At 44.9% G+C, this 26247-nt stretch overlaps 1 protein-coding gene across 1 annotated transcript in view; it reads right to left on the bottom strand.

Moving 5' to 3' along the window:
- The window catches only part of LOC135559854 (dual specificity calcium/calmodulin-dependent 3',5'-cyclic nucleotide phosphodiesterase 1B-like), a 189621-nt gene extending 170571 nt beyond the window's left edge, over window positions 1-19050 (bottom strand). The window contains exon 1 of the mRNA XM_065000739.1: window positions 18626-19050. Within this exon, the coding sequence (XP_064856811.1) occupies window positions 18626-18678 (53 nt within the window). The 5' untranslated portion in view covers window positions 18679-19050. The remainder of the gene's footprint in view (window positions 1-18625) is intronic.
- Between the last annotated feature and the right edge of the window lie 7197 nt (window positions 19051-26247).

Genomic DNA, 26247 nt, shown 5'->3' with positions numbered 1-26247 from the left:
AACCTCAGCACACACAGTAACCTCATTACACACAGTAACCTCAGCACACACAGTAACCTCAGCACACACAGTAACCTCAGAATGTCACAGTAACCTAAGCACACACAGTAACCTCAGAATGTCACAGTAACCTCAGTACACACAGTAACCTCAGAATGTCACAGTAACCTCAGTATGTCACAGTAACCTCAGTACACACAGTAACCTCAGAATGTCACAGTAACCTCAGAATGTCACAGTAACCACAGCATGTCACAGTAACCTCAGTACACACAGTAACCTCAGTACACACAGTAACCTCTGCATGTCACAGTAACCTCAGTATGTCACAGTAACCTCAGAACACACAGTAAGCTCAGAATGTCACAGTAACCTCAGAATGTCACAGTAACCTCAGAATGTCACAGTAACCTCACCATGTCACAGTAACCTCAGCACACACAGTAACCTCAGCACACACAGTAACCTCAGTACACACAGTAACCTCAGTACACACAGTAACCTCAGTACACACAGTAACCTCAGTACACACAGTAACCTCAGTACACACAGTAACCTCAGTATGTCACAGTAACCTCAGTATGTCACAGTAACCTCAGTACACACAGTAACCTCAGTACACACAGTAACCTCGGTACACACAGTAACCTCAGTACACACAGTAACCTCAGTACACACAGTAACCTCTGCATGTCACAGTAACCTCAGTATGTCACAGTAACCTCAGAACACACAGTAAGCTCAGAATGTCACAGTAACCTCAGAATGTCACAGTAACCTCAGAATGTCACAGTAACCTCAGCATGTCACAGTAACCTCAGCACACACAGTAACCTCAGCAGGATACAGTACCCTCAGTATGTCACAGTAACCTCAGTACACACTGTAACCTCAGTACACACAGTAACCTCAGTACACACAGTAACCTCAGTCCACACAGTAACCTCAGCCCACACAGTAACCTCAGCACACACAGTACCCTCAGCACACACAGTAACCTCAGCACACACAGTAACCTCAGAATGTCACAGTAACCTAAGCACACACAGTAACCTCAGAATGTCACAGTAACCTCAGTATGTCACAGTAACCTCAGTACACACAGTAACCTCAGTACACACAGTAACCTCAGTGTGTCACAGTAACCTCATTGCACACAGTAACCTCAGTACACACAGTAACCTCAGTACACACAGTAACCTCAGTACACACAGTATCCTCAATACACACAGTAACCTCAGTACATACAATAATCTCAGTACACACAGTAACCTCAGTACACACAGTAACCTCAGAATGTCACAGTAACCTCAGTATGTCACAGTAACCTCAATACACACAGTAACCTCAGTACACACAGTAACCTCAGTACACACAGTAACCTCAGAATGTCACAGTAACCTCAGAATGTCACAGTAACCACAGCATGTCACAGTAACCTCAGTACACACAGTAACCTCAGAACACACAGTAACCTCAGAACACACAGTAACCTCAGCACACACAGTAACCTCAGCACACACAGTAACCTCAGCACACACAGTAACCTCAGCACACACAGTAACCTCAGCACACACAGTAACCTCAGCACACACAGTAACCTCAGTACACACAGTAACCTCAGTACACACAGTAACCTCAGTACACACAGTAACCTCAGTACACACAGTAACCTCAGTATGTCACAGTAACCTCAGTATGTCACAGTAACCTCAGTACACACAGTAACCTCAGTACACACAGTAAGCTCAGTACACACAGTAACCTCAGTACACACAGTAACCACAGTGTGTCACAGTATCCTCAATACACACAGTAACCTCAGAATGTCACAGTAACCTCAGTATGTCACAGTAACCTCAGAACACACAGTAACCTCAGAATGTCACAGTAACCTCAGCATGTCACAGTAACCTCAGCACACACAGTAACCTCAGCAGGATACAGTACCCTCAGTACACACAGTAACCTCAGCACACACAGTAACCTCAGCACACACAGTAACCTCAGCACACACAGTAACCTCAGCACACACAGTAACCTCAGCACACACAGTAACCTCAGCACACACAGTAACCTCAGTACACACAGTAACCTCAGTACACACAGTAACCTCAGTACACACAGTAACCTCAGTACATACAATAATCTCAGTACACACAGTAACCTCAGTACACACAGTAACCTCAGTACACACAGTAACCTCAGTACACACAGTAACCTCAGTACACACAGTAACCTCAGAATGTCACAGTAACCTCAGAATGTCACAGTAACCACAGCATGTCACAGTAACCTCAGTACACACAGTAACCTCAGAACACACAGTAACCTCAGAACACACAGTAACCTCAGCACACACAGTAACCTCAGCACACACAGTAACCTCAGCACACACAGTAACCTCAGCACACACAGTAACCTCAGCACACACAGTAACCTCAGCACACACAGTAACCTCAGTACACACAGTAACCTCAGTACACACAGTAACCTCAGTACACACAGTAACCTCGGTACACACAGTAACCTCAGTATGTCACAGTAACCTCAGTATGTCACAGTAACCTCAGTACACACAGTAACCTCAGTACACACAGTAACCTCGGTACACACAGTAACCTCAGTACACACAGTAACCTCAGTACACACAGTAACCTCTGCATGTCACAGTAACCTCAGTATGTCACAGTAACCTCAGAACACACAGTAAGCTCAGAATGTCACAGTAACCTCAGCATGTCACAGTAACCTCAGCACACACAGTAACCTCAGCAGGATACAGTACCCTCAGTATGTCACAGTAACCTCAGTACACACTGTAACCTCAGTACACACAGTAACCTCAGTACACACAGTAACCTCAGTCCACACAGTAACCTCAGCACACACAGTAACCTCAGCAGGATACAGTACCCTCAGTATGTCACAGTAACCTCAGCACACACAGTAACCTCATTACACACAGTAACCTCAGCACACACAGTAACCTCAGCACACACAGTAACCTCAGAATGTCACAGTAACCTAAGCACACACAGTAACCTCAGAATGTCACAGTAACCTCAGTACACACAGTAACCTCAGAATGTCACAGTAACCTCAGTATGTCACAGTAACCTCAGTACACACAGTAACCTCAGAATGTCACAGTAACCTCAGAATGTCACAGTAACCACAGCATGTCACAGTAACCTCAGTACACACAGTAACCTCAGAACACACAGTAACCTCAGAACACACAGTAACCTCAGCACAGACAGTAACCTCAGCACACACAGTAACCTCAGCACACACAGTAACCTCAGCACACACAGTAACCTCAGCACACACAGTAACCTCAGCACACACAGTAACCTCAGTACACACAGTAACCTCAGTACACACAGTAACCTCAGTACACACAGTAACCTCAGTACACACAGTAACCTCGGTACACACAGTAACCTCAGTATGTCACAGTAACCTCAGTATGTCACAGTAACCTCAGTACACACAGTAACCTCAGTACACACAGTAACCTCGGTACACACAGTAACCTCAGTACACACAGTAACCTCAGTACACACAGTAACCTCTGCATGTCACAGTAACCTCAGTATGTCACAGTAACCTCAGAACACACAGTAAGCTCAGAATGTCACAGTAACCTCAGAATGTCACAGTAACCTCAGAATGTCACAGTAACCTCACCATGTCACAGTAACCTCAGTACACACAGTAACCTCAGTACACACAGTAACCTCAGAATGTCACAGTAACCTCAGAATGTCACAGTAACCTCAGAATGTCACAGTAACCTCAGAATGTCACAGTAACCTCAGTACACACAGTAACCTCAGAACACACAGTAAGCTCAGTGCAGTAAGCTCAGTGCACACAGTAACCTCAGTACACACAGTAACCACAGTGTGTCACAGTAACCTTAGTACACACAGTAACCATAGTACACACAGTAACCTTCGTACACACAGTAACCTTAGTACACACAGTAACCTTAGTACACACAGTAACCTCAGTACACACAGTAACCTCAGCATGTCACAGTAACCTCAGCATGTCACAGTAACCTCAGCACACACAGTAACCTCAGCAGGATACAGTACCCTCAGTATGTCACAGTAACCTCAGTACACACAGTAACCTCAGTACACACAGTAACCTCAGTACACACAGTAACCTCAGTACACACAGTAACCTCAGTCCACACAGTAACCTCAGCCCACACAGTAACCTCAGCACACACAGTAACCTCAGAACACACAGTAAGCTCAGTACACACAGTAACCTCAGCACACACAGTAACCTCAGAACACACAGTAAGCTCAGTACACACAGTAACCTCAGCACACACAGTAACCTCAGAACACACAGTAACCTCAGCACACACAGTAACCTCAGTACACACAGTAACCTCAGCACACACAGTAACCTCAGCACACACAGTAACCTCAGCACACACAGTAACCTCAGTACACACAGTAACCTCAGCACACACAGTAACCTCAGAATGTCACAGTAACCACAGCATGTCACAGTAACCTCAGTACACACAGTAACCTCAGTACACACAGTAACCTCAGTACACACAGTAACCTCAGCACACACAGTAACCTCAGCACACACAGTAACCTCAGAATGTCACAGTAACCTCAGCACACACAGTAACCTCAGCACACAGTAACCTCACACACAGTAACCTCAGTATGTCACAGTAACCTCAGTATGTCACAGTAACCTCAGTACACACAGTAACCTCAGTATGTCACAGTACCCTCAGTATGTCACAGTAACCTCAGTATGTCACAGTAACCTCAGTTTTTATTTTTTTATTTTTTTATTTCACCTTTATTTAACCAGGTAAGCAAGTTGAGAACAAGTTCTCATTTACAATTGCGACCTGGCCAAGATAAAGCAAAGCAGTTCGACACATACAACGACACAGAGTTACACATGGAGTAAAACAAACATACAGTCAATAATACAGTAAAAAAAACAAGTCTATATACAATGTGAGCAAATTAGGTGAGAAGGGAGGTAAAGGCAAAAAAGGCCATGGTGGCAAAGTAAATACAATATAGCAGGTAAAACACTGGAATGGTAGTATTGCAATGGAAGAATGTTTAAAGTAGAAATAAAAATAATGGGGTGCAAAGGAGCAAAATAAATAAATAAATTAAATACAGTTGGGAAAGAGGTAGTTGTTTGGGCTAAATTATAGGTGGGCTATGTACAGGTGCAGTAATCTGTAAGATGCTCTGACAGTTGGTGCTTAAAGCTAGTGAGGGAGATAAGTGTTTCCAATTTAAGAGATTTTTGTAGTTCGTTCCAGTCATTGGCAGCAGAGAACTGGAAGGAGAGGCGGCCAAAAAAGAATTGGTTTTGGGGGTGACTAGAGAGATATACCTGCTGGAGCGTGTGCTACAGGTGGGAGATGCTATGGTGACCAGCGAGCTGAGATAAGGGGGGACTTTACCTAGCAGGGTCTTGTAGATGACATGGAGCCAGTGGTAACCTCAGTACACACAGTAACCTCAGCACACACAGTAACCTCAGCACACACAGTAACCTCAGTATGTCACAGTAACCTCAGTATGTCACAGTAACCTCAGTACACACAGTAACCTCAGTATGTCACAGTACCCTCAGTACACACAGTAACCTCAGAATGTCACAGTAACCTCAGAATGTCACAGTAACCACAGCATGTCACAGTAACCTCAGTACACACAGTAACCTCAGAACACACAGTAACCTCAGAACACACAGTAACCTCAGCACACACAGTAACCTCAGCACACACAGTAACCTCAGCACACACAGTAACCTCAGCACACACAGTAACCTCAGCACACACAGTAACCTCAGCACACACAGTAACCTCAGTACACACAGTAACCTCAGTACACACAGTAACCTCAGTACACACAGTAACCTCGGTACACACAGTAACCTCAGTATGTCACAGTAACCTCAGTATGTCACAGTAACCTCAGTACACACAGTAACCTCAGTACACACAGTAACCTCGGTACACACAGTAACCTCAGTACACACAGTAACCTCAGTACACACAGTAACCTCTGCATGTCACAGTAACCTCAGTATGTCACAGTAACCTCAGAACACACAGTAAGCTCAGAATGTCACAGTAACCTCAGCATGTCACAGTAACCTCAGCACACACAGTAACAGTAACCTCAGCAGGATCACAGTACCCTCAGTATGTCACAGTAACCTCAGTACACTGTAACCTCAGTACACACAGTAACCTCAGTACACACAGTAACCTCAGTCCACACAGTAACCTCAGCACACACAGTAACCTCAGCACACACAGTAACCTCAGATACAGTACCCTCAGTATGTCACAGTAACCTCAGCACACACAGTAACCTCAGTACACACAGTAACCTCAGTACACACAGTAACCTCAGCACACACAGTAACCTCAGAATGTCACAGTAACCTCAGTACACACAGTAACCTCAGAATGTCACAGTAACCTCAGTATGTCACAGTAACCTCAGTACACACAGTAACCTCAGTACACACAGTAACCTCAGTGTGTCACAGTAACCTCAGTACACACAGTAACCCAGTACACAGTAACCTCAGTACACACAGTAACCTCAGAATGTCACAGTAACCTCAGAATGTCACAGTGTCACAGTAACCTCAGTACACACAGTAACCTCAGAACACACAGTAACCTCAGAACACACAGTAACCTCAGCACACACAGTAACCTCAGCACACACAGTAACCTCAGCACACACAGTAACCTCAGCACACACAGTAACCTCAGCACACACAGTAACCTCAGCACACACAGTAACCTCAGTACACACAGTAACCTCAGTACACACAGTAACCTCAGTACACACAGTAACCTCAGTACACACAGTAACCTCAGTATGTCACAGTAACCTCAGTATGTCACAGTAACCTCAGCACACACAGTAACCTCAGTACACACAGTAACCTCAGTACACACAGTAACCTCAGTACACACAGTAACCTCAGTACACACAGTAACCTCTGCATGTCACAGTAACCTCAGTATGTCACAGTAACCTCAGAACACACAGTAAGCTCAGAATGTCACAGTAACCTCAGAATGTCACAGTAACCTCAGAATGTCACAGTAACCTCACCATGTCACAGTAACCTCAGTACACACAGTAACCTCAGTACACACAGTAACCTCAGAATGTCACAGTAACCTCAGAATGTCACAGTAACCTCAGAATGTCACAGTAACCTCAGTACACACAGTAACCTCAGAACACACAGTAACACAGTAACAGTACACAGTAACCTCAGTACACACAGTAAACAGTGTGTCACAGTAAAATAGTACACACAGTAACCTCAGTACACACAGTAACCTCAGTCACAGTAACCTCAGTACACACAGTAACCTTAGTACACACAGTAACCTCAGTACACACAGTAACCTCAGCATGTCACAGTAACCTCAGCATGTCACAGTAACCTCAGCACACACAGTAACCTCAGCAGATACAACCTCAGTATGTCACAGTAACCTCAGTACACACAGTAACCTCAGTACACACAGTAACCTCAGTACACACAGTAACCTCAGTACACACAGTAACCTCAGTCCACACAGTAACCTCAGCCCACACAGTAACCTCAGCACACACAGTAACCTCAGAACACACTCAGTAAGTAACCTCAGTACACACAGTAACCTACACACAGTAACCTCAGAACACACAGTAACCTCAGAATGTCACAGTAACCTCAGTCACAGTAACCTCAGAATGTCACAGTAACCTCAGCACACACAGTAACCTCAGACACACAGTAACCTCAGCACACACAGTAAACACAGTAACCTCAGTATGTCACAGTAACCAGTATGTCACAGTAACACACAGTAACCTCAGTATGTCACAGTACCTCAGTATGTCACAGTAACCTCAGTATGTCACAGTAACCTCAGTACACACAGTAACCTTCAGTACACACAGTAAGTCAGCACACACAGTAACCTTCGTGCACACAGTAACCTTAGTACACACAGTAACCTTAGTACACACAGTAACCTTAGTACAAACAGTAACCTTAGTACACACAGTAACCTCAGTACACACAGTAACCTCAGCATGTCACAGTAACCTCAGCATGTCACAGTAACCTCAGCACACACAGTAACCTCAGTCACAGTAATCAGCAATGGTAACCTCAGTATGTCACAGTAACCTCAGTACACACTGTAACCTCAGTACACACAGTAACCTCAGTACACACAGTAACCTCAGTCCACACAGTAACCTCAGCCCACACAGTAACCTCAGCACACACAGTAACCTCATTACACACAGTAACCTCAGCACACACAGTAACCTCAGAATGTCACAGTAACCTCAGCACACACAGTAACCTCAGAATGTCACAGTAACCTCAGTATGTCACAGTAACCTCAGTACACACAGTAACCTCAGTACACACAGTAACCTCAGTACACACAGTAACCACAGTGTGTCACAGTAACCTCAGCACACACAGTAACCTCAGAATGTCACAGTAACCACAGTGTGTCACAGTAACCTCAGTACACACAGTAACCTCAGAATGTCACAGTAACATCAGAATGTCACAGTAACCTCAGCATGTCACAGTAACCTCAGTACACACAGTAACCTCAGTACACACAGTAACCTCAGAATGTCACAGTAACATCAGAATGTCACAGTAACCTCAGCATGTCACAGTAACCTCAGTACACACAATAACCTCAAAACACACAGTAACCTCAGCACACACAGTAACCTCAGCGCACACAGTAACCTCAGCACACACAGTAACCTCAGCACACACAGTAACCTCAGTACACACAGTAACCTCAGTACACACAGTAACCTCGGTACACACAGTAACCTCAGTATGTCACAGTAACCTCAGTATGTCACAGTAACCTCAGTACACAGTAACCTCAGTACACACAGTAACCTCACACACACTAACACAGTAACCTCTGCATGTCACAGTAACCTCAGTATGTCACAGTAACCTCAGAACACACAGTAAGCTCAGAATGTCACAGTACCCTCAGAATGTCACAGTAACCTCAGAATGTCACAGTAACCACAGCATGTCACAGTAACCTCAGTACACACAGTAACCTCAGAACACACAGTAACCTCAGAACACACAGTAACCTCAGCACACACAGTAACCTCAGCACACACAGTAACCTCAGCACATACAATAATCTCATTGCACACAGTAACCTCAGAATGTCACAGTAACCTCAGAATGTCACAGTAACCTCAGTACACACAGTAACCTCAGTACACACAGTAACCTCAGTACACACAGTAACCTCAGAATGTCACAGTAACCTCAGAATGTCACAGTAACCTCAGAATGTCACAGTAACCACAGCATGTCACAGTAACCTCAGCACACACAGTAACCTCAGTACACACAGTAACCTCAGTACACACAGTAACCTCAGAATGTCACAGTAACCTCAGAATGTCACAGTAACCTCAGAATGTCACAGTAACCACAGCATGTCACAGTAACCTCAGAATGTCACAGTAACCTCAGAATGTCACAGTAACCTCAGTACACACAGTAACCTCAGAACACACAGTAACCTCAGAACACACAGTAACCTCAGCACACACAGTAACCTCAGCACACACAGTAACCTCAGCACACACAGTAACCTCAGCACACACAGTAACCTCAGCACACACAGTAACCTCAGTACACACAGTAACCTCAGTACACACAGTAACCTCAGCACACACAGTAACCTCAGTACGTCACAGTAACCTCAGCATGTCACAGTAACCTCAGAATGTCACAGTAACCTCAGAATGTCACAGTAACCTCAGAATGTCACAGTAACCTCAGAATGTCACAGTAACCTCAGTACACACAGTAACCTCAGAACACACAGTAAGCTCAGTACACACAGTAACCTCAGTACAAACAGTAACCACAGTGTGTCACAGTATCCTCAATACACACAGTAACCTCAGTACACACAGTAACCTCAGTACACACAGTAACCTCAGCATGTGACAGTAACCTCAGAATGCCACAGTAACCTCAGAATGTCACAGTAACCTCAGAATGTCACAGTAACCTCAGTACACACAGTAACCTCAGTACACACAGTAACCTCAAAATGTCACAGTAACCTCAGTACACACAGTAACCAGAGTGTGTCACAATAACCTCAGTACACACAGTAACCTCAGTGCACACAGTAACCTCAGTGCACACAGTAACCTCAGTGCACACAGTAACCTCAGTACACACAGTAACCTCAGTACACACAGTAACCTCAGTACACACAGTAACCTCAGTACACACAGTAACCTCAGTGCACACAGTAACCTCAGTGCACACAGTAACCTCAGTACACACAGTAACCTCAGAACACACAGTAACCTCAGAACACACAGTAACCTCAGAACACACAGTAAGCTCAGTACACACCGTAACCTCAGTACACACAGTAACCACAGTGTGTCACAGTATCCTCAATACACACAGTAACCTCAGTACACACAGTAACCTCAGCACACACAGTAACCTCAGTACACACAGTAACCTCAGCACACACAGAAACCTCAGGACACACAGTAACCTCAGTACACACAGTAACCTCAGCACACACAGTAACCTCAGTACACACAGTAACCTCAGTACACACAGTAACCTCAGTACACAAAGTAACCTCAGTATGTCACAGTAACCTCAGTATGTCACAGTAACCTCAGCACACACAGTAACCTCAGCACACACAGTAACCTCAGCACACACAAAATAACCTCAGCACACACAGTAACCTCAGCACACACAGTAACCTCAGCACACACAGTAACCTCAGCACACACACTAACCTCAGCACACACAGTAACCTCTGCACACACAGTAACCTCAGCACACACAGTAACCTCAGCACACACAGTAACCTCAGCACACACAGTAACCTCAGCACACACAGTAACCTCAGTAGACACAGTAACCTCAGCACACACAGTAACCTCAGCACACGCAGTAACCTCAGCACACACAGTAACCTCAGCACACACAGTAACCTCAGCAGGATACAGTACCCTCAGTATGTCACAGTAACCTCAGTACACACAGTGACCTCAGTACACACAGTAACCTCAGTACACACAGTAACCTCAGTACACACAGTAACCTCAGTACACACAGTAACCTCAGTACGTCACAGTAACCTCAGTATGTCACAGTAACCTCAGTATGTCACAGTAACCTCAGTATGTCACAGTAACCTCAGCACACACAGTAACCTCAGCACACACAGTAACCTCAGCACACACAAAATAACCTCAGCACACACAGTAACCTCAGCACACACAGTAACCTCAGTACACACAGTAACCTCAGTACACACAGTAACCTCAGTACGTCACAGTAACCTCAGTATGTCACAGTAACCTCAGTATGTCACAGTAACCTCAGTATGTCACAGTAACCTCAGCACACACAGTAACCTCAGCACACACAGTAACCTCAGCACACACAAAATAACCTCAGCACACACAGTAACCTCAGCACACACAGTAACCTCAGCACACACAGTAACCTCAGCACACACAGTAACCTCAGCACACACAGTAACCTCAGCACACACAGTAACCTCAGCACACACAGTAACCTCAGCACACACAGTAACCTCAGCACACACAGTAACCTCAGCACACACAGTAACCTCAGTAGACACAGTAACCTCAGCACACACAGTAACCTCAGCACACACAGTAACCTCAGCACACACAGTAACCTCAGTACACACAGTAACCTTAGTACACACAGTAACCTTAGTACACACAGTAACCTCAGTACACACAGTAACCTTAGTACACACAGTAACCTGAGTACACACAGTAACCTCAGTACACACAGTAACCTCAGTACACATAGTAACCTCAGTACACACAGTAACCTCAGTACACACAGTAACCTCAGTACACACAGTAACCTTAGTACACACAGTAACCTCAGTAGACACAGTAACCTCAGTACACACAGTAACCTCAGTACACACAGTAACCTCAGCACACACAGTAATCTCAGCACACACAGTAACCTCAGTACACACTGTAACCTCAGTACACACAGTAACCTCAGTACACACAGTAACCTCAGTACACACAGTAACCTCAGTACACACTGTAACCTCAGTACACACAGTAACCTCAGTACACACAGTAACCTCAGTACACACAGTAACCTCAGTACACACATTAACCACAGTACACACAGTAACCTTAGTACACACAGTAACCTTAGTACACACAGTAACCTTAGTACACACAGTAACCTTAGTACACACAGTAACCTTAGTACACACAGTAACCTTAGTACACACAGTAACCTTAGTACACACAGTAACCTCAGTACACACAGTAACCTCAGCATGTCACAGTAACCTCAGCACACACAGTAACCTCAGCAGGATACAGTACCCTCAGTATGTCACAGTAACCTCAGTACACACAGTGACCTCAGTACACACAGTAACCTCAGTACACACAGTAACCTCAGTACACACAGTAACCTCAGTACACACAGTAACCTCAGTACGTCACAGTAACCTCAGTATGTCACAGTAACCTCAGTATGTCACAGTAACCTTAGTATGTCACAGTAACCTCAGCACACACAGTAACCTCAGCACACACAGTAACCTCAGCACACACAAAATAACCTCAGCACACACAGTAACCTCAGCACACACAGTAACCTCAGTACACACAGTAACCTCAGTACACACAGTAACCTCAGTACGTCACAGTAACCTCAGTATGTCACAGTAACCTCAGTATGTCACAGTAACCTCAGTATGTCACAGTAACCTCAGCACACACAGTAACCTCAGCACACACAGTAACCTCAGCACACACAAAATAACCTCAGCACACACAGTAACCTCAGCACACACAGTAACCTCAGCACACACAGTAACCTCAGCACACACACTAACCTCAGCACACACAGTAACCTCTGCACACACAGTAACCTCAGCACACACAGTAACCTCAGCACACACAGTAACCTCAGCACACACAGTAACCTCAGCACACACAGTAACCTCAGTAGACACAGTAACCTCAGCACACACAGTAACCTCAGCACACACAGTAACCTCAGCACACACAGTAACCTCAGTAGGTCACAGTAACGCCAGTACAAACAATAACGTCAGTACACACAGTAACGTCAGTACACACAGTAACCTGAGTACACACAGTAACCTGAGTACACACAGTAACCTCAATACACACAGTAACCTCAATACACACAGTAACCTCAGTACACACAGTAACCTCAGTACACACAGTAACCTCAGTACACACAGTAACCTTAGTACACACAGTAACCTTAGTACACACAGTAACCTCAGTACACACAGTAACCTTAGTACACACAGTAACCTGAGTACACACAGTAACCTCAGTACACACAGTAACCTCAGTACACATAGTAACCTCAGTACACACAGTAACCTCAGTACACACAGTAACCTCAGTACACACAGTAACCTTAGTACACACAGTAACCTCAGTAGACACAGTAACCTCAGTACACACAGTAACCTCAGTACACACAGTAACCTCAGCACACACAGTAATCTCAGCACACACAGTAACCTCAGCACACACAGTAACCTCAGCAGACACAGTAACCTCAGCACACACAGTAACCTCAGCACACACAGTAACCTCAGCAGACACAGTAACCTAAGCACACACAGTAACCTCAGTACACACAGTAACCAGAGTGTGTCACAATAACCTCAGTACACACAGTAACCTCGGTACACACAGTAACCTCAGTATGTCACAGTAACCTCAGCATGTCACAGTAACCTCAGTACGTCACAGTAACCTCAGTACACACAGTAACCTCAGTACACACAGTAACACACAGTAACCTCAGTACACACAGTAACCTCAGTACACACAGTAACCTCAATATGTCACAGTAACCTCAGTACACACAGTAACCTCAGCACACACAGTAACCTCAGCACACACAGTAACCTCAGCACACACAGTAACCTCAGTATGTCACAGTAACCTCAGTATGTCACAGTAACATCAGTATGTCACAGTAACCTCAGTACACACAGTAACCTCAGTACACACTGTAACCTCAGTACACACAGTAACCTCAGTACACACAGTAACCACAGTGTGCCACAGTAACCACAGTGTGCCACAGTAACCACAGTGTGCCACAGTAACCACAGTGTGCCACAGTAACCACAGTAGGTCACAGTAACCACAGTATGTCACAGTAACCTCAGTACGTCACAGTAACCTCAGTAGGTCACAGAAACCTCAGTAGGTCACAGTAACCTCAGTAGGTCACAGTAACCTCAGTACACACAGTAACCTCAGTACACACAGTAACCTCAGTACACACTGTAACCTCAGTACACACAGTAACCTCAGTACACACAGTAACCTCAGTACACACAGTAACCTCAGTACACACAGTAACCTCAGTACACACTGTAACCTCAGTACACACAGTAACCTCAGTACACACAGTAACCTCAGTACACACAGTAACCTCAGTACACACAGTAACCACAGTACACACAGTAACCTCAGTATGTCACAGTAACCTCAGTACACACAGTAACCTTAGTACACACAGTAACCTTAGTACACACAGTAACCTTAGTACACACAGTAACCTTAGTACACACAGTAACCTTAGTACACACAGTAACCTTAGTACACACAGTAACCTTAGTACACACAGTAACCTTAGTACACACAGTAACCTTAGTACACACAGTAACCTCAGTACACACAGTAACCTCAGCATGTCACAGTAACCTCAGCACACACAGTAACCTCAGCAGGATACAGTACCCTCAGTATGTCACAGTAACCTCAGTACACACAGTGACCTCAGTACACACAGTAACCTCAGTACACACAGTAACCTCAGTACACACAGTAACCTCAGTACACACAGTAACCTCAGTACGTCACAGTAACCTCAGTATGTCACAGTAACCTCAGTATGTCACAGTAACCTCAGTATGTCACAGTAACCTCAGCACACACAGTAACCTCAGCACACACAGTAACCTCAGCACACACAAAATAACCTCAGCACACACAGTAACCTCAGCACACACAGTAACCTCAGCAGACACAGTAACCTCAGCACACACAGTAACCTCAGCACACACAGTAACCTCAGCAGACACAGTAACCTCAGTACACACAGTAACCTCGGTACACACAGTAACCTCAGTATGTCACAGTAACCTCAGCATGTCACAGTAACCTCAGTACGTCACAGTAACCTCAGTACACACAGTAACCTCAGTACACACAGTAACACACAGTAACCTCAGTACACACAGTAACCTCAGTACACACAGTAACCTCAATATGTCACAGTAACCTCAGTACACACAGTAACCTCAGCACACACAGTAACCTCAGCACACACAGTAACCTCAGCACACACAGTAACCTCAGTATGTCACAGTAACCTCAGTATGTCACAGTAACATCAGTATGTCACAGTAACCTCAGTACACACAGTAACCTCAGTACACACTGTAACCTCAGTACACACAGTAACCTCAGTACACACAGTAACCTCAGTACACACAGTAACCACAGTGTGCCACAGTAACCACAGTGTGCCACAGTAACCACAGTGTGCCACAGTAACCACAGTGTGCCACAGTAACCACAGTAGGTCACAGTAACCACAGTATGTCACAGTAACCTCAGTACGTCACAGTAACCTCAGTAGGTCACAGAAACCTCAGTAGGTCACAGTAACCTCAGTAGGTCACAGTAACCTCAGTACACACAGTAACCTCAGTACACACAGTAACCTCAGTACACACTGTAACCTCAGTACACACAGTAACCTCAGTACACACAGTAACCTCAGTACACACAGTAACCTCAGTACACACAGTAACCTCAGTACACACTGTAACCTCAGTACACACAGTAACCTCAGTACACACAGTAACCTCAGTACACACAGTAACCTCAGTACACACAGTAACCACAGTACACACAGTAACCTCAGTACACACTGTAACCTCAGTACACACAGTAACCTTAGTACACACAGTAACCTTAGTACACACAGTAACCTTAGTACACACAGTAACCTCAGTACACACAGTAACCTCAGCATGTCACAGTAACCTCAGCACACACAGTAACCTCAGCAGGATACAGTACCCTCAGTATGTCACAGTAACCTCAGTACACACAGTGACCTCAGTACACACAGTAACCTCAGTACACACAGTAACCTCAGTACACACAGTAACCTCAGTACGTCACAGTAACCTCAGTATGTCACAGTAACCTCAGTATGTCACAGTAACCTCAGTATGTCACAGTAACCTCAGTATGTCACAGTAACCTCAGTACAAACAATAACGTCAATACACACAGTAACCTCAGTACACACAGTAACCTCAGCACACACAGTAACCTCAGCACACACACAGTAACCTCAGCACACACACTAACCTCAGCACACACAGTAACCTCTGCACACACAGTAACCTCAGCACACACAGTAACCTCAGTACACACAGTAACCTTAGTACACACAGTAACCTTAGTACACACAGTAACCTCAGTACACACAGTAACCTGAGTACACACAGTAACCTGAGTACACACAGTAACCTCAGTACACACAGTAACCTCAGTACACATAGTAACCTCAGTACACACAGTAACCTCAGTACACACAGTAACCTCAGTACACACAGTAACCTTAGTAGACACAGTAACCTCAGTACACACAGTAACCTCAGTACACACAGTAACCTCAGTACACACAGTAACCTCAGCACACACAGTAATCTCAGCACACACAGTAACCTCAGCACACACAGTAACCTCAGCAGACACAGTAATCTCAGCACACACAGTAACCTCAGCACACACAGTAACCTAAGCACACACAGTAACCTCAGTACACACAGTAACCAGAGTGTGTCACAATAACCTCAGTACACACAGTAACCTCGGTACACACAGTAACCTCAGTATGTCACAGTAACCTCAGCATGTCACAGTAACCTCAGTACGTCACAGTAACCTCAGTACACACAGTAACCTCAGTACACACAGTAACACACAGTAACCTCAGTACACACAGTAACCTCAGTACACACAGTAACCTCAATATGTCACAGTAACCTCAGTACACACAGTAACCTCAGCACACACAGTAACCTCAGCACACACAGTAACCTCAGTATGTCACAGTAACCTCAGTATGTCACAGTAACATCAGTATGTCACAGTAACCTCAGTACACACAGTAACCTCAGTACACACTGTAACCTCAGTACACACAGTAACCTCAGTACACACAGTAACCTCAGTACACACAGTAACCACAGTGTGCCACAGTAACCACAGTGTGCCACAGTAACCACAGTGTGCCACAGTAACCACAGTAGGTCACAGTAACCACAGTATGTCACAGTAACCTCAGTACGTCACAGTAACCTCAGTAGGTCACAGTAACCTCAGTAGGTCACAGTAACCTCAGTAGGTCACAGTAACCTCAGTACACACAGTAACCTCAGTACACATAGTAACCTCAGTACACACAGTAACCTCAGTACACACAGTAACCTCAGTACACACAGTAACCTTAGTACACACAGTAACCTCAGTAGACACAGTAACCTCAGTACACACAGTAACCTCAGTACACACAGTAACCACAGTGTGTCACAGTAACCTCAGTACACACAGTAACCTCAGTACACACAGTAACCTCAGTACACACAGTAACCAAAGTGTGTCACCGTAACCTCAGTACACACAGTAACCTCAGTACACACAGTAACGTCAGTACACACAGTAACGTCAGTACACACAGTAACCAAAGTGTGTCACCGTAACCTCAGTACACACAGTAACCTCAGTACACACAGTAACGTCAGTACACACAGTAACGTCAGTACACACAGTAACCTCAGTACACACAGTAACGTCAGTACACACAGTAACCTCAGCACGTCACAGTAACCTCAGCATGTCACAGTAACCTCAGGACACACAGTAACCTCAGTACACACAGTAACCTCAGTACACACAGTAACCTCAGTACACACAGTAACCTCAGTAGGTCACAGTAACCTCAGCATGTCACAGTAACCTCAGTACACACAGTAACGTCAGTACACACAGTAACCAAAGTGTGTCACCGTAACCTCAGTACACACAGTAACCTCAGTACACACAGTAACGTCAGTACACACAGTAACCTCAGCACGTCACAGTAACCTCAGCATGTCACAGTAACCTCAGTACACACAGTAACCTCAGTACACACAGTAACCTCAGTACACACAGTAACCTCAGTACACACAGTAACCTCAGTACACACAGTAACCTCAGTAGGTCACAGTAACCTCAGTATGTCACAGTAATCTCAGCATGTCACAATACCCTCCTAAATCCTACCTTATCACAAACAGGAAAGGTTTACACTTCTTAATGAAGTTTGGAAATGCATTACCACTTCTCCCATCCTGTTCCCATTTCCCAGAGTTCCTTTCTCTTACCTGGAGATAGGCATCTGGAGGTGTTTCTTCCTCACTCTCACCAGCTCAGCCATCCACCCCACAGTCACAGTAAGGCAAAACCCTTACAGACCCACAGTTTTACACTGCCTGCACAACCCAATGGTTCTGTCCTTTACAATCCTAAGCACTGAGCTCAGGCGTAGTGACACAAAACACAGAGAGAGAGACAGAGAGAGAGAGACAGAGAGAGATAGAGAGTACACTCTCCTGGGAATATCTAGATAGTAAAAAGTCTCTCAGATAGCCTACTGTTCAACGGAAACACCCAAAGTTCTCTGTCCCGAGAAACACTTCTGGTACACCCCAGCCTGCGTAGCACCCATCTGGGGGGACCTAACTGAACTGTGATAGGTCTAGGCCAACGTATGTAAGTTATGTGAAGGAAGCAGGGTTAGAGAGAGGGAGAGAGAGAGGGATGGGAGGAAGAAGAGAGAGAGAGCGCGAGAGAAAGAGATGGGGGAAGGAGAGAGAGTTGAGAGAGCGAGATGGGGGGAAGGAGAGAGAGAGTAAAATAGAGAACCGAGCCAACTTCACTGATGGGGTGTTGACTGCTATGCTTTCAAGGCAGTGTGTGTACTCTAAATCCCAATGAGAATTTTCCACTGCACTGGCAGAGCACAGACCAAAGTCTTTTTCACTACAGGACCTGTAGTGACCAAACCAAAATAAACCAATATAAACTGTCCTCCAAAGCCACCCACAACAATTCAAACTGCTATTCGATTACCCAGAAAAACAATCGACCGTTACATGTCAAATGAAAACATACAACGATAACCTGAGGCTTCATGTTACATTACAACACAGTACAGCAGTTTCTTTGAATTCTGCACATTTCTCATAACAACGACAACATCCCAGGTGTGGAGGCTGAAACTACTCTTCCAGTATAGTGGAATCTTCAAATCAAAGAGATTCTAGTCATTTACCGAGATCCGAAAATAAATTAAATTCAGGGTTTTAAACTTGAGTGCTGCTGTGGAATACATACATCAAGTATTTCTTCAATTAATGAAGCCTCATTTATTAGCTGTGGGGATGTGAGAGCTACCGGGCAACGTCACCGGGGAAACATCCAGTCTGAGTGACTTCTCCTGGTTGCTTGTCTTTCTCGGTGGCTGGGTCACTCCCATGCTCCTTGACGTGCCTCTTCAATTCACAGTGCATGACTGCATTTAATGTTGAGGGTTGATTTCCTCAAGTCGATCACTTTAAAAAGCTTTTTTTGTTTGTTTTTCTATTGGAGAAATGACATTGTGACATACGTTGTGTGTAAGAAAAACAAAATAAAAACTAAAAAGAGACCGTACACATTGTGACATACGTTGTGTCTAAGAAAAACAAAATAAAAACTAAAAAGAGACATTACACACAGTAACAAAGTCGATTTACAGGTTTCAACATATGTCTGGGGTATTATATTTTTTTTACATTCAAAAGCTATTTGAATTAGTTGTTTATTATACATTTGACATGTAACCAAAAATGATTTACATGTTGACATCAGGGTCTCAAAATGTTGGCATCAGTGTGGTCGGGGAAATAATCATCTCAAAAGGGCAAAAGTTTTAAATAAGATCATTCATCTTTATTTTCCCGCTGGATAAAATTACTTTAATAGAAGGAGTAGCGATTTAAAAAAATGGCAGAGTGGGAGGAGTCTCCCAGTGTTGGTTAGCCAAGGCTTCTCAGGCTTCTCAGTGTCTCAAGGCTTCTCAGGCTTCTCAGTGTCTCAAGGCTTCTCAGTGTCTCAAGGCTTCTCAGGCTTCTCAGTGTCTCAAGGCTTCTCAGGCTTCTCAGTGTCTCAAGGCTTCTCAGGCTTCTCAGTGTCTCAAGGCTTCTCAGTGTCTCAAGGCTTCTCAGGCTTCTCAGTGTCTCAAGGCTTCTCAGGCTTCTCAGTGTCTCAAGGCTTCTCAGGCTTCTCAGTGTCTCAAGGCTTCTCAGTGTCTCAAGGCTTCTCAGGCTTCTCAGTGTCTCAAGGCTTCTCAGGCTTCTCAGTGTCTCAACGCTTCTCAGGCTTCTCAGTGTCTCAAGGCTTCTCAGGCTTCTCAGTGTCTCAAGGCTTCTCAGGCTTCTCAGTGTCTCAAGGCTTCTCAGTGTCTCAAGGCTTCTCAGGCTTCTCAGTGTCTCAACACTTCTCAGGCTTCTCAGTGTCTCAAGGCTTCTCAGTGTCTCAAGGCTTCTCAGTGTCTCAAGGCTTCTCAGGCTTCTCAGTGTCTCAAGGCTTCTCAGTGTCTCAAGGCTTCTCAGTGGCTCAAGGCTTCTCAGGCTTCTCAGTGTCTCAAGGCTTCTCAGGCTTCTCATTGTCTCAAGGCTTCTCAGTGTCTCAAGGCTTCTCAGTGTCTCAAGGCTTCTCAGTGTCTCAAGGCTTCTCAGGCTTCTCAGTGTCTCAAGGCTTCTCAGGCTTCTCAGTGTCTCAACGCTTCTCAGGCTTCTCAGTGTCTCAAGGCTTCTCAGTGTCTCAAGGCTTCTCAGTGTCTCAAGGCTTCTCAGGCTTCTCAGTGTCTCAAGGCTTCTCAGGCTTCTCAGTGTCTCAAGGCTTCTCAGGCTTCTCTTTGTCTCAAGGCTTCTCAGTGTCTCAAGGCTTCTCAGTGTCTCAAGGCTTCTCAGGCTTCTCAATGTCTCAAAGCATCTCCGTGTCTCAAGGCTTCTCAGTGTCTCAAGGCTTCTCAGGCTTCTCAGTGTCTCAAGGCTTCTCAGGCTTCTCATTGTCTCAAGGCTTCTCAGGCTTCTCAATGTCTCAAGGCTTCTCAGGCTTCTCAGTGTCTCAAGGCTTCTCAGGCTTCTCAGTGTCTCAAGGATTCTCAGGCTTCTCAGTGTCTTAAGGCTTCTCAGTGTCTCAAGGCTTCTCAGGCTTCTCAGTGTCTCAAGGCTTCTCAGGCTTCTCAGTGTCTTAAGGCTTCTCAGGCTTCTCAGTGTCTCAAGGCTTCTCAGTGTCTCAAGGCTTCTCAGGCTTCTCAGTGTCTCAAGGCTTCTCAGGCTTCTCAGTGTCTCAAGGCTTCTCAGGCTTCTCATTGTCTCAAGGCTTCTCAGTGTCTCAAGGCTTCTCAGTGTCTCAAGGCTTCTCAGGCTTCTCAATGTCTCAAAGCTTCTCAGTGTCTCAAGGCTTCTCAGTGTCTCAAGGCTTCTCAGTGTCTCAAGGCTTCTCAGGCTTCTCAGTGTCTCAAGGCTTCTCAGGCTTCTCATTGTCTCAAGGCTTCTCAGTGTCTAAAGGCTTCTCAGTGTCTCAAAGCTTCTCAGTGTCATCTGATTTAATTTAGAATGTTAGATCTGATTTCATAACGGCTGCGTTACATCCTCCACACGTAGTCCGAATTAAACATGATTGATCTCGTTTCATAATGATTGGCACGACATCCTCTTCATCTAGTTTGAAAGACTGTTGGATATCCTCGTTTGAGGACGTTTGATTTCAACACGATTGATCTGATTTCATACTGACTGCATAGCATCCTCTTCCTCTAGTCTGAATTAAACATGTTAGTGAGGGCCTGTCCACTCCCTTCATCCCCCAGAGTGAGTGAGTGCCCCCCCTCTCAGAGCAGACATAATTCACTGATATTTACTTTTACTGGAGAGAGACTTGATTTCATATCTCTATAAATCCCAGAGGCATGGGAACATTTAGTCCAAGTATAAAAATGTTATGAGGATTTAGCATTTCCAGTGATGCACTGGGCCGTACGCACTACCCTCTGTAGTGCCTTGCGGTCAGAGGCCGAGCAATTGCCATACCAGGCGGTGATGCAACCAGTCAGGATGCTCTCGATGTTGCAGCTGTAGAACGTTTTGAGGATCTCAGGACCCATGCCAAGTCATTTTAGTTTCCTGAGGGAGAATAGGTTTGTTGTGCCCTCTTCACGACTGTCTTGGTGTGTTTGGACTAGAGGTCGACCGATTCATCGGAATGGCCGATTAATTAGGGCCGATTTCAAGTTTTCATAACAATCGGATCTCGGTATTTTTGGACACCGATTTGGGCAATTTTTTACACCTTTATTTAACTAGGCAAGTTAGTTAACAACACATTCTTATTTTCAATGACGGCCTACGAACAGTGGGTTAACTGCCTTGTTCTGGGGCAGAACTACGGATTTTTTTACTTGTCAGCTCGGGGATTCAATCTTGCAACCTCACAGTTAACTAGTCCAACACTCTGCCACCTCCTCCCATTGCACTCCACGAGGATCCTGCCTGTCACGCGAATGCAGTAAGAAGCCAAGATAAGTTGCTAGCTAGCATTAGACTTATCTTATAAAAAACAATCAATCAATCAATCATAATCACTAGTTAACTACACATTGTTGATGATATTACTAGTTTATCTAGCGTGTCCTGCGTTGCATATAATCGATGCGGTGCGTATTCGGGGAAAAAGGACTGTCGTTGCTCCGTGTAGCTAACCATAAACATCCATTCCTTTCTTAAAATCAATACACAGAGGTATATATTTTTAAACCTGCATATTTAGCTAAAATAAATCCAGGTTAGCAGGCAATATTAACCAGGTGAAATTGTGTCACTTTTCTTGCATTCATTGCACGCAGAGTCAGAGTATATGCGATAATAATAAACGTTTTGTTTTCTAAATTATAGTTTCCGGATTTGACCATATTAATGACCAAAGGCTTGTATTTCTGTGTGTTATTATGTTATAATTAAGTCTATGTTTTGATAGAGCAGTCTGACTGAGCTATGGTAGGCAGCAGCAGGCTCGTAAGCATTAATTCAAACAGCACTTTCGTGTGTTTTGCCAGCAGCTTTTCACTGTGCTTCAAGCATTGCGCTGTTTATGACTTCAAGCCTATCAACTCCGGAGATTAGGCTGGTGTAACCGATGTGAAATGGCTAGCTAGTTAGCGGGGTGCGCGCTAATAGCGTTTTAAACGTCACTCGCTCTGAGTCTTGGAGTAATTGTTCCACATGCTCTGCATGGCTAACGCTGCTTCGAGGGTGGCTGTTGTCAATGTGTACCTCGTTCGAGCCCAGGTAGGAGCGAGGAGAGGGACGGAAGCTATACTGTTACACTGGCAATACTAAAGTGCCTATAAGAACATCCAATAGTCAAAAGGTATATGAAATACCAATGGTATAGAGAGAAATATCCTATAAATACTATATTAACTACAACCTAAAACCTCTTACCTGGGAATATTGAAGACTCATGTTAAAAGGATCCACCAGCTTTCATATGTTCTCATGTTCTGAGCAAGGAACTTAAACGTTAGCTTTTTTACATGGCACATATTGCACTTTTACTTTCTTCTCCAACACTTTGTTTTTGCATTATTTAAACCAAATTGAACATGTTTCATTATTTATTTGATGCTAAATTGATTTTTATTGATGCATTATATTAAGTTAAAATAAGTGTTTATTCAGTATTGTTGTAATTGTCATTAAAAATATATATATATATATAATCGGCCGTATTGGCGTTGAAATATCATAATCGGTCGACCTCTAGTTTGGACCATTCTAGTTTGTTGGTGATGTGGACGCCAAGGAACTTGAAGCTCTCAACCTACTCCACTACAGCCTCGTCGATGAGAATGGGGGCGTGCCTGGTCCTCCTTTTCCTGTGGTCCACAATCACCTCCTTAGTCTTGGTTACGTTGAGGGATAGGTTGTTATTCTGGCACCACCTGGCCAGGTCTCTGACCTTCTCCCTATAGGCTGTCTCGTCGTTGATCAGGCCTACAACTGTTGTGTCGTCTGCAAACTTAATGATGGTGTCGGAGTCATGCCTGGCCATGCTGTCGTGGGTGAACAGGGAATACAGGAGGGGACTGAGCACGCACCCCTGGGGAGCTCCAGTGTTGAGGATCAGCGTGGCAGATATGTTGCTACCTACCCTCACCACCTGGGGGCGGCCCGTCAGGAAGTCCAGGATCCAGTTGCAGAGGGAGGTATTTAGTCCTAGGATCCTTAGCTTAGTGATGAGCTTTGAGGGCACTATGGTGTTGAACGCTGAGCTGTAGTCAATGAACAGCATTCTCACATAGGTGTTCCTTTTGTCCAGGTGGGAAAGGGCAGTGTGGAGTCATCTGTGAAATCTGTTTGGGCGGTATGCAAATTGGAAAGGGTCTAGGGTTTCTGGGATAATGGTGTTGATGTGAGCCATTACCAACCTTCAAAGCACTTTATGGCTACGGACGTGAGTGCTTACGGGTCTGTAGTCATTTAGGCAGGATGCCTTTGTGTTCTTGGGCACAGTGGTCTGCATGAAACATGTTGGTATTACAGACTCAATCAGGGACATCTTGAAAATGTCAGTAAAGACACCTGCCAGTTGGTCAGCACATGCCCGGAGCACACGTCCTGGTAATCCGTCTGGCCCTGCAGCCTTGTGTATGTTGACCTGTTTAAATGTCTTACTCACGTCGTCTACGAAGAGCGTGATCACACAGTTGTCCGGAACAGATATGCTCTCATGCCTGCCTCAGTGTTGCTTGCCTCGAAGCGAGAGAAAGAGAAACTCTAATGTAGTTCTTTGTGGATCTATAGCACATTAAAGCTATTTCTCTCTTTCTCTCTCTCTCTATTTAATATGTCAACTACCGCCTACGGTCTTTCTCTGCCCGGGAACTGACCTCAGAGCAGACATAATTCATTGAATATTTACTTTTACTGGAGAGAGACCTGATTTCATATCTCTATAAATCCCAGAGACATGGGAACATTTAGTCCCAGTATAAAAATGTTGTGAGGATTTTGCATTTTCAGGAGCAGTTTGAACATCTAAAAGTAACTTACTAAATGATCTCATCTTATATTTGAACATGATTCACCAACCGATTATAAATTAGGAACTTTTATTATCTTAGCTTACATTATCCAGTGTGAAACATACAACCTAGTCTCATGCAACCGTCAATGCTAGAAGCAAAGGTTAACTTTCCACTGTAGTTATTTTACAACTACTACTCTGTCTACAACCGTGAAACTGTAACGTACTTCTATGTGGATCTATAGCACATTACTGGTGTGTATTCTGTTCTTACTGTTTGAACGTGGCCTTCCATGATGTCACCTCCTCCTGGAGGGGCGGCAGGGTAGCCTAGTGGTTAGAGCGTGTGTGTGTGTGTACACATAGGTCCAGTGGCTTGGAGATCTCCAGCTCTCAGCAGATTACCAACTCTGTCACCAACACTACAAGCTGTGGTCCTTTATGTAAGCCCATTGTCTCACCAGTACTTGTCATCAGTACCACTGTGGAGTACAGTAGGATAATTCCTGAACAAGACCTACAGCACACAGGGAGCTGGGACAAGGCCTCAGGAGGGAGCTGGGACAAGGGCTCAGGAGGGAGCTGGGACGAGGCCTCAGGAGGGAGTTGGGACGAGGCCTCAGGAGGGAGCTGGGACGAGGCCTCAGGAGGGAGCTGGGACGAGGCCTCAGGAGGGAGCTGGGACGAGGCCTCAAGGTCATTCACCAACTGATCTTAGATTTGGAATATAAATCTAATAATAAATGGACCATCAGACCTAGACTCAAATATCAAGAGCCTAAGATGCTGATTTAAATGGTTTGAACATCCACATCTGTTCACACTTGACTGGTATCCAGACACAACGGGTGACTGCAGAAGTGAGCTTTGA

Source organism: Oncorhynchus nerka, linkage group LG15 (assembly GCF_034236695.1).
Source record: "Oncorhynchus nerka isolate Pitt River linkage group LG15, Oner_Uvic_2.0, whole genome shotgun sequence".
Classification (NCBI taxonomy): domain Eukaryota; kingdom Metazoa; phylum Chordata; class Actinopteri; order Salmoniformes; family Salmonidae; genus Oncorhynchus; species Oncorhynchus nerka.
This window is presented reverse-complemented; position numbering and strand designations above follow the sequence as displayed.